The sequence below is a fragment of the Spea bombifrons genome, chromosome 10 (assembly GCF_027358695.1).
Source record: "Spea bombifrons isolate aSpeBom1 chromosome 10, aSpeBom1.2.pri, whole genome shotgun sequence".
NCBI lineage: Eukaryota > Metazoa > Chordata > Amphibia > Anura > Pelobatidae > Spea > Spea bombifrons.
Window position 1 is genome coordinate 33,435,911 of NC_071096.1, and position 11,408 is coordinate 33,447,318.

Consider the following 11,408-nt stretch of genomic DNA (forward strand, 5'->3'; position numbering starts at 1 on the left):
CAGAACATATTGGGGGGGGGGGAAGTAAAATGGGATACGGACACAGTCTGATTGTTAAAAAGACTGGCCAGGAACCTTGATGGACAAGTTGGGTCCAGTTTTGGTTCAGGCTCAAGCAGAAGGATTTTAGAAGACGATGCTTAATCTGTATGAGTAAGCATAATAAGTGGTTAAAATGTTCATGTGTCACTGTGGTCTAAATTATGATTTCAATCATCACACTCATCACCGAGACAATAGCTTTTCTTGATTTCAGTTATCAATGGCATGTCACCTTCTCCAGGAGCTAAACACCTCCTTCAATAAACTGCCAAGAAGACAGTCAGCCCTGGACTCCAATGGACATCTGATCAAGTAAGTGAAAATACATTAATACCGTTAAGATCTTCTTATGTGGGTAAAGATGGGGAAGAGTTTCTAATATACAGTATTTACAGGTACATTGGGGGGCACCTTGGACACCCTGAAAAGTCACCACTTTTGATATGAATTATTAAGAAAAAATGTGTACTCACCGTTTTTATCTGCTCGACGGAAGATCTGAAAGAAAAAATAAGTGTAAGAAACGTACCCATCAAATTCGAAGAAAGGAAATCGTTTGACGCGAGAGACTCTGAATAGGAGGGTAATTACTTAATTAGACCTATTCTAGAGTGGGCATCCATCCTCATGAGACATAAACCGATGGAGGAATGGAACTGATAAATCAGCTACTCGGGGTTACGGACAATCTAATGCTGATTGCCAACTCCCATTACTCTCAGTCGGTTTGGGAACAGCCTGAGGAACAGTCAAGGTCCAAGTTGAAAAAAAGGTATATAGATCTTGTGTGTCTCGGAGTAATGATAGAATCTAGTGTCGGGTTTATCATCCTATGGATAGTTTAAGTTAATTCAGCACCCAAATAAAAGGAGTTCTTTAATCTTATGTCGCCATGATCTGTACGATGCATGAATCTCTTATGAACGATACACCTGCTCTGCTGCTCTTTGCCCCCCCCCCCAAAACAGATCATTTCCCGGCAGCGTTAGTTCTGCTGAGAGTCATCAGAGTTGTAGTTCAGGAAATGCCCCCCTCCCCGGCCATGATTTAATATTATATAAAATTACAGCCATTTAGAAGAGAAAAGAAGGACAAATGGACCACAAACTTCATAATTCACATTTTATTACAGTATTTTGCAGTATTACTGCAGGGCACAGTTAAATGTTCTACAGTCTCGACGTATCTAAAGGGTTAAAAAAAACAGGGGGGGTGTTAACACCTTAGCTATTTTAAATGTCTGTCTCACTGTTTCTAGGCTCTGGTGGTAATTACCTGGGGGGGGCTGAGTTTTAGATCTCGCACATTACTATTTTCTTTCCACGTGTATAATCTGATGCTTCTAATTTGCTTCTTCTGACATTCCACGTACAGCTTTGACATGTAAGAAGCTCTTAACGTGTTCTCCCCAAAGGATCACAGGGACCCATTATTATTATTATTTCATGCGTACCGGTGACATTTTTCGGCCCCGTTTCTGCTATATGGACCCGCTTCTGGAATATCAGACATTACACAAGAGCTTCTTAGCCTAGAATTAACCCTTCGCCTGCCATGTGCAACAGCAATGTCTGGCCGCGGAGGAGGAGGAGGAGGATCGCAACTCATTCTAATAGAACCAGCTCTACAAATCCAGGTAAGGGTTAAAATAGAAAATAAAATACAAACCCGTTAATGCTGCCGGCGGATCCAGAATCTTGGGCAGATACTGGGCGTTTTTCACTCTGATTTTACACTATCAATGTCAACCCCCACGGATTATAGGAATTGGAGTTAATTGAAACACACAGGCTTGCTTATGATCTCCAGAGCTATGTTGAGTAATTCGCAACTAGAATGGAGCTCGAAGCTGACTCAACTGGTCTTTAAAACTCACGACGCTCGTTTAATTTGCCAATGTAATGATGCGGATGGATAAAAGTTGGGGGAAGGTATATGGATTTATTCCACCCCAGTGTAGACAAACCTTAAGTAGCAATTGTACTTTACTAAGAGGCAGAACAGCCTCCCAGCAGAAGTGGTAGAGACTAATACAGTAAGGGGATTTAAACATGCACGTTAGAGACATAGGGCTCCCGAATCTAAGACGGGACCAACGACAAGTTACGGTTCGAGTCTCTAAATCGGGAATAACGGGCAGACCGGACGGGCTGAGCGTTTCTGTGTCTTATAGTTTCCGCCTTACATACAGAAATCCAGCACTCGGTAAAACGTCAGCGGCCAGAGAGGTTTTATAAAGCAGGAGATTAAATCCCTCTGCATCAGAATGGCTAAAGCGACGATAGACTGTACAACATTAGTGAATTCTCCTTATCACACAATTAATCAAACTAATCGGTTTTCAGGGAATTCCATGTCGGCTGTGTTAATTAAATCGCAAAAAATGTATTTTTCCTCCCCGTAAAGAATATTGGCAAAAACATTTAACATGCCGTAGATTGTAGGTTTTCCAATAGGATCGGATGCCTCTTTGTAACGTTACGTGACATTAAGCGTCTCTTATCTGCATCATGTATAGATTTGGCAGAGTTTTCGAAAAATCTAGAAAATATATATACGTATATATATAAAATGTATTTTTCTTTCTAGATTTTTCAAAAACTCTGCCAATCCATACAGCATATGTTTTAACAAAAAGTTTCCAGTATTTTCCTAATGAGCTGTGGAGACGTTACTGAAAAAGTACCCAGAATCTGTGACACTATAAAGTTACTTAGTGAATGGAGATTATAATAATATAATAATAATAATATATATATATATATATATATATATATATATATATATATATATATTTATAAGGTATGTGTCTGATGTAATACATTCTCATATAATATGTACATACTACTAAACACTTTATATTGCATTCAATGGACAAATGGAAAGACATCTTTTCTCTATAGGTACATCACCTATAGAGAAGAAGTCTTTCCATTTTCCAGATATTAATATGTATGTATGTATTGTATTATCACTCTGTATCGCTATTATATTAATGGTTATTGTATGCTCAGCACAAGTATGCTACTTTAATAAGATGTATATGATGGCATGCATTAAACATATATGTACACATCTGCCTGTGTCTGTACCGATTATTGCGGTAATGTCACTAATCATATTAACGCGAACACTTCTCCGGTCTGCCGTTACTCACATCCAGTATCACGGAGATGCCCCTCCTGGTGCCCGGGTTGTTGCTGTCCTGCCCCCCGGTGCCAGCCTCCTCTCCCTGCAGCTCTCGCTCATTCTTGTCGCTCATCTTGGTGACGATCCAGCGGAGCAGACCGTCCAGTCCCCGGGCCTGTGGCGGCTGCTGCTTCAGGAGCTTGTGGACGCTGTCCCTGCAGTACCGGGCTGCCTGCTCACACATGTCTGAGACTGGGAGGGGGAGAGCAGCCCGCCCCCAGCATGTAAACCCGCCCAAACCGCCCGGGAACACGCCCACTCCAGAGCGGATCACGCCTCCTGCAATAGAGGTTTGCACGTGTCTGATGCGGACTGGAGGAGAAGTTTCCGAGCGCTACACAAAGCACCGCCTACTAATTCTAAGTCCCGCCTCTAATTAGAGTAACCCCTCCCCTCCAACGACAAAATCGCTTCCCCCGCGGGGCGCCCGCAACGCGTTCCAGAGTGGCGGGATGGTAATGTGCGTTAAGGCGTTAACAGGTAATTAAGGGACATGCATGAAGGGACCTCTTCACAAGGCTGAGGCCCCCAAGGTATTCCTACAAACAAAGCACATGTATCCACACACCAACACATACCTACACACTAACACACATACATTACAAGTATCTCACACATACCTACACACTAACACATACAGTACATGTATCCACACACTCACACATATACATACACACTAAACACATACAGATACAGTAACTTGCTTAAACTCACAATAACACACAGTTTATATATACTCACACACACACTAACATACTTACACACATACAGTTTATGTGTACTCACACATACACAGTTTGTATACTCACACACTTATTAACCTAATCTTTGTTGGTGTAGGAGAGGGTAGGCCGGTGATAGCTTTCTCTGAGCGTTGGTAAATGACGTCACATCCCTTTTCTTCCCGCACACAGGCACGCCGAATGGAAGAAGCATGATGACCCACCCACCAGTTATGGTGAGTTTACTCAGATCAAGTGAAACAATTCTGGTTCTGCACAATTACATTATTTTCTTAACATTTGGTTTCTAGTAAAATTGTAGTAAACATTTTCCAAATTTTGGGGTTAGATTTGCAGCTGCCCTTAAATTAACCAAAGCGACATACACACTATATACACAGTACACGGACAAAATTATTGGGACACCCAAACCATTACACCAACAGGGACTTTTATGACATCGCATTCTAAATACATAGACATTAATATGTAGTGGGTCCCCCTTTGCAGCTATAACAGATTCCACTCTTCTGGGTATAATTTCCACAGGATTTTGGGGAGTTTCTGTGGGAATTTTTGCCCATTCATCCAGTAGAACATTTGTGATCTTGTGGAAATCCTTCCCAGAAGAGTGGAAGCTGTTATATCTGCAAAGGGGGACCAACTACATATTAATGTCTATGTATTTAGAATGCGATGTCATAAAAGTCCCTGTTGGTGTAATGGTCAGGTGTCCCAATACTTGTCCATATAGTGTGTGTGTGTGTGTGTATATATACACATTATATATATATATATATATATATATATATATATACACACAAACACTTAATCTGTTTTCAGCTCAAACCAACTCCTACTCGATTCACTTCAGTCTCCTGCATTAATGTAAATGCTGTTATTGTGAAGTTTGTTTATTTTGTTACTGTGTATGTTTTTATACAATGTGGGATGTGAAAAACCAAAAGCAACCGATAGACAGGCAGCTGAAAAGGATGGCAAATGCAAGGTTACAGGGGCAATAACTTGGTTATAATCTACAATAAGCATTAAATGACAACTGCACTTTCATTTGCTTTAGAACCCTGTCTCTAGGAAACAGTCCTGCAGCGGAAGCTTCCTTTCTATAGAAGTATTGTTGATGAATCAGAAGTAGATATTATGGTCTAGCTGAGGATTGTATGGCAGTAAGGGATCGGCTAGGGGGCAGTTAGCGGGGTCTGTGATGGGCAATTTAATGATGTTCAATGGACCTTCACAAACCTTGCCACGGACACCACCTGTCCCTGGTGCGGTGTCTTGTCCGATACCCTGGAAATCTTATTTGAGACAGCGCTGGCTGACAGTGAGTACGCCACCCATGCATAATCGTAAGCCGGAGATTACTTTGGCCTAAACACATCTCTTTCAAGCCAAGAAGGTGCGAAGAGGTGGAGACCGTGTAAATGGGTTCTGATAGAAACCGATCCAAAGATTTGCTCAATGGGGGGGGGGGAACCTAAAAGGACACTGCTATGATACACATTAAAGTACACGAGGGATAATCTGGATATTACCCATAGAATGGAATTAAATCAAATTTGTGAGGCAATGGGGCATAATGGTACATAATACAGGACCAAGTTGAGTCACAGTGTACCCAGATTCTCCCTGCCCCTGTCTCTTTGCAGTCTGAGCACGTTTTACCCACAGCACTGAAACATGGAAACACATAATTAGACGGCAGGTAAGAACCATTCGGCCCATTTTTATTGATGTAGACACTGAGACCTTACCAGGTGGCTTCATCCCGAAGGCAGACGGGAACACACCTGCGCATGCGACTGTGTACAGTACTCTACCTTTTAAAAATAGCCTCGGTAATGAAGCCGGCGGTGCGTATCCGTGTCCCTGGCAATGAAGCCCAGTAGCCCTAGTAAATAAAAACGAAACAAACTACACTCAGGCTTCAATAGCATTTCGTGTTTAATGGGATTGACTGCTCCTTTCATATGTTTTGTGCTTTAATGTATGTACCCTACCTTTTCTCATTACGGTGACAGCACATCACAGGGTCCCCACATAAGGGCTGCCACCTTTGCGCAAGCTGCAATGAATCATCCCAGGTACACAGCGAGGGCCCTGCCCCGTGTATTTCAGACTAATCAATACATTATGCCCTTTTAATCCTCAAAATTGCATTGAGTAGCAGTGGCCCGGGCAGCCTCATCTATTACATGAAAAGCATTTCTTAATAACTGCAGAATAATGTATTGCACTTAAAGCTTCCATAAATATACAAATTGTTCTCGTATTAAGTCAGATTCCAACTTATTCATTTTCATTAATGTTTATCTGTAATCTGAAATTCTTGTTCTGTCGTTTAAAACGTAAGCACTGGTGCCACAGAGCAATTAAAAAAATGACAGATTGCACCCGCTATTGTATCTTTTGTTATAAGCACACACTTCACCTCACGGCCTACTATCTGCGACAGAGGAAAATTAGTTTTTTGAGGCGGGGGAGCTGTTCTATGCAATATTGGATGGCGCTTAGCATGCCTTTAACCCCTTAGCCGCTGCAGACCATACAGTAAAATAACCCTTTTTAGTTGTCGTCTAGATTTATAATATTCTAGACAGCGTTCTGGATCAGTATCATCTAGCACACCCGTTCTCGCAGATGGCAACTCCCAGCATGCTCAGTCAGGGAGCAGAGGTGTTATTCGCTGTAATAGAATTTGATTTCTCAGATGCTTTCACACCACTTTGAAAACGCTCAGAGGCATTCATGTGCTGCCATGGCGTGCCCACTAGATGGTGCCATTCTATGGACAGTCTTTTGGAGGTAAAGTGGTCTTTAAAAGGTACTCTTTCCTTTAGAAAAAAAAAATAAGGACTTCCATCTCTAAACTCATACATGAGAGAAGAATCCTCCGTTTACCAGGTGGCTGTAAGTGGCAAAACATGCTGTGAAACCATTGCCAAATGCAGCGCCAGCCTCAGTGGTCTCATTCCAGGTCTCACTCCGATCGGGTGTACCACAGCAGGGGTCTGTTGGGGTAATTGGTCTAAAACACCAGCTAGTCAAACAGGAGACCCTCTGCCAGCCGTACTGATCTACCCCACGTACAAAGTAAAAAGTTTGCATATGATTCTATGCACACAATTGCCATTTTCCATGAAAACCACTTTCCATAGCAGAAGGAAACAGACATATTTGCTCATCCTTTACAAAAGTTTATCTTTTCAGCTCGAATATCCATCTCTGCTCCGAGAAAGAAAAGTAAGTGAAGCCTTAAAGTATTTGTATGTCTAAGAAGACTCTAGGTGCAGGGCACACACTTATTTACCAAGTCATGAGACCGAAACGCTTAAAAGGTTCCATATTCCAAATACAAACCACGGGATCTGTATAACTCTCTTGCTTGATCAGTTGACCCATTTCTAACCAGAGTTATTAATCCACCTGGGGTCAAGTAGCCTGTTTGTAACCTTCTGGGCCTGTGTATTTGAGACTTCTCAATCATACATAATGCAATGTATGATTTCACTTTAACCCCCAAATCACACAACGGCATTTTGGCGGAAGATTTAGCGCTAGCATCAGACAGTAATAGAGGACTAATGAAGCTTCAACACTTAAGGGAAACGCAGGTCTGCTTTTAAAGAGCTTCTTCGCATAGACCGAAGCATTAGCTTTTCTTAAATAAACCCACTCCAGATACGTAGCGAAAATAATTACTATTGTGTATTGTATCTACTCATTTACAAGTTACGAAAAAAACATTACCTTGTATTTCACGTCTTCATCTTCACAGCTCGAGCAGCTTGTCCCACGTGAGACCTGTAGTGTCATTAAAGCAGGCATGTCACGATTGTCACCTACACAGCACTTAGCAGCATAAAATCATTTATATATGGGGGGGGACACTTATGGGTTTTTTTTTTAGTTTGCAATCAGTGTAATTGTGTTGAAGACATTCAAAGCTAAGGTACTATTTTACTCCCAACAGAGCTGGGTTCATTAGCATTTGCCGGCTAAAAGCTGCATAACTAAACCGCCTGCCTGTTACAAGCTCACCCTACCCTAGTAAAAGGTCTGGACCGGGACCAGAAAGTGGGGTTTAACCTTAATGGGGGGAAAAGTTATACAAAGTCTCATTAGATTAAACAGATATCACTGATGGGGAGATAAAGTGTCTGTAATACAAATAGAATCCTTATTTCTTTTATGAAGCAGAGTTCTTTTGAGTTACGGTATTATGGTAGGATTTGGGCAGTTGGCAAACCAGCGTTAACTACAGCTCAGTTTGGCCCTGTAAGTTAGGCCAATTTACCAGTTTCTATATTTGTAAACAACCATTGCCATGTTTATATAAACGCTGTCTATTATATGTGATATAAATACTTTGTAACTGAGGCATGTGCTGAGAGTGCTACATTTGGAACAAGCAGGATTGTATTATTAATTGCTGGGGTGAGTGCTCCAAATGTAAGAGTTTATAGATATGGCCTAGCATGTGCTACAAAACTGCTTTGTGTGTTATCCAAGGGTGCGCACCGCCAAAAAACCTCAATTCTCTGATACCTTTCATTTGTACTAACGGCACTTTCTGAAAACTTTTTAAAACTTTGGTTACATACGTTTGCACAAATACGTACAAATAGCAGATTGTTAAGAATGATTTTCAGTTGTCTTTCCTTGAAGCTGAATCTCTGATGTGAGATAATTTAATGAGATAATTCAAAGCGTCCCTCACATTTCCTTTATGTCTGATAATAGGTCGAGATTTTAAACATACAGAGCACTGTATTTTGCTTTGGAACTTGACTCTTTGTCCAGTAATGCAGGGACATATTATGCATAAAAAATAAACATTAAATGGTTTCAAGGGGGGGGGGGGAAAGGAAAGAAAAAAACTGATCACCATGGAAACCAATAGATTGGGCCAGCCAGCAAGGTCATTGTTATTTATTATTATATTGTTTGCTATGGTGATGAGATTGCTTTTCAAACTGCACTGTATATTTAATAACTTAGTGTACAGGGTCCGGGCTCATTGCGGGGGGGGCTCCTCACCTGAGCACAGGTGGCTCGTTAATTCACCTGTGCGCAGCTCCTGTAACCCTGCAATATCTTGGTTTGCGGACTGCAGAAGATAAACCCAGTGCTTGTGGGCTAGACTTCTGCCTTAATGGAAGGCACGTATAAAATAGAACAGATTTGTGCGTGGGGACATATATTTAAATGCAAGGCTAATCTTAGTGCACTAGGGGGCACCGGCAGCGACCATAGTAAATGCCCCCGCTGTGTAGACATTGCTCTGGTACCTGACAGGGGTCTAATAGAAGCCTCCACAATGCATGGGGCATTTATTCTAAATGTGTAGAAAGGTCAAAGAAACCCTGCTCTATACCAGGGCTAGCCAATGTGGCATCGGTACAGCAGCTGTTGCACTGCAACTCCCATGAAAATTTGATCTTATCTACATCTAAGTCACAAGTATAGCTTAAGCCAGGGGTGTCCAACCTGCGGCCCTCCAGCTGCTGCAGGACTACATCTCCCATACTCCTCAGCCAGCTCCTTAGCTGAAAGAACATTATGGGAGATGTAGTCCTTCAGCAGCTGGAGGGCCGCAGGTTGGACACCCCTGGCTTAAGCTAATAATAACCCGGTAATGTTCAGTCTAATAAACTATTGTTCCTATTAGAACCCCAAAAACCCATTTAAAGCAGAATCTTCATGCTTTTGCATACAAGCTGTAGACAAGGAGATGGTTAATTCTTGCAGCAGCCCATTGCTTTAACAAGTGGCAGACTAGAACCATGACTTATGTGATATGAGATATACATGTCGGGTTTTGGTGACAAGAAGAAAGTGGGAATCAATATGGCTTTCCTCGGAATGAGGTTGATTGTGGTGAATCAGCGTTTACTGATGAGGCTTGAGGTTCCTTCCTTCACTTTATCAAAATGAAATAAGTATGTTTGCAGATTCAGAGCCTGGATCCCATCCATGGCATTTGTTATGGATTTATCAATTAGGCAGCGTGAGGTTAAGTAACAGAACCTTTTAGACTTGAATGGGGACGGGTTTTTTTCTTTCTTTCTCCATTAGCGAAGAGGGATGGGGGGTGATGATGGACAGATTACAAATCTTAGAGCCAAATTAATCCGCAAATGTCAGGAAAAAGGCCTGTGCTATGATGTTTAAAGGGACATCGTGCAATTTACAGGGCCCATACAAGTGACAGTCATAAATGTCATTTGAGTAGTAATGATACAGCTGACAGGTACTAGTTTATATTATAGACTATATGCCCCATAATGCAATGCCCCAGAGAGCATTGTGTGCCTATTGATTCTGTACATATCATCACAGGCACCAAGAGACAATGGGGATAAAGAACCTCACCCTAATTTTATTTTCTGCCGTGTGGCCCCTAAAGATCCCATGACTCAGACTTTGGCTTTGTGCGGAGGCGACCATGGCAGGTCTACCTGACAAAGAGATATGTACTCCACCTTTATCCCAGATTTCAGGCCAAAAAAAACACTGGGGTTTAAAGGGTATTGGCCATGATACAGTTATACTGTAAAGCAAACACCAAAATTTGGCTAAGTTACCATAGTAGTTATTCATTATACAGCCCCATGTTTTATACGTTATACATGGATGGGTCTATTTTCACATTTACCTTAATACTTTCAAAAACACATTCAAAGTTACATTCCAGTTTTATTATCACATTCATATTTATTAGGGTTCTTCATTTCACTTCTTTCACTGAGTCTTAGTAAGTCCGTTTTAAATGTCTACCCACTTATCATGTGTTCTTCACTGTTTGGGCAACATGGTGTGTTTCTAGTGTATTTATTGTGTGTATGTTTATATATAATGTTTGTTTGCTTTGTTCCGGGTCTTAGAACTAAATAGCCCTCAAATGTAACCATGCTTGTTTATGATAGGGGAAACAACTGATTTACAGATACAAACAACAATGGAAAGTTAGCCAGCAAGGGATAAGGTGCCATTTTAAGGGAAAAAGGCCCAATTTTTATAACCTACATCCTGGTACCTAAACTCACCCTCTGCAAAATCACACCAAATATCAGGGTTTTGGGGGATCAAGATTGCTTCGATCAAGACTGATGCTTGGCTTGGCTTGAGGAGAATGGTCTTCTTCTACCAGATGACATAAACAGCTGGAAGAACTTGGAGGCAAGATCCTTCACTACCTACCAAGGGTAAGTCCTCCTTGTGTCACTTCTATGGTCCAGGGCAGCTGTCCCAGCACTGCTTATTTGTGTAGGATCACTTGCTTTTAGATGTGTATAGATAAACAACGGCATCAAAACATGTCAGGACTGTCAATTAAGGAGAAAATGAAGTGCTTCTGGATGACCTGGTGATGTAAGGACTTCTAAAAAGCTTGTTGAAAAAGTACATTAATCAGGAGAAATCAAGAGAAAC

At 41.5% G+C, this 11,408-nt stretch overlaps 1 protein-coding gene across 1 annotated transcript in view; it reads right to left on the reverse strand.

Moving 5' to 3' along the window:
• The window catches only part of NECAB2 (N-terminal EF-hand calcium binding protein 2), a 39,503-nt gene extending 36,088 nt beyond the window's left edge, over positions 1-3,415 (reverse strand). The window contains exons 1-2 of the mRNA XM_053449485.1: positions 3,200-3,415; positions 516-540 (exon numbers count right to left, since the gene is read on the reverse strand). Of these exons, the coding sequence (XP_053305460.1) occupies positions 516-540; positions 3,200-3,415 (241 nt within the window). The remainder of the gene's footprint in view (positions 1-515; positions 541-3,199) is intronic.
• Between the last annotated feature and the right edge of the window lie 7,993 nt (positions 3,416-11,408).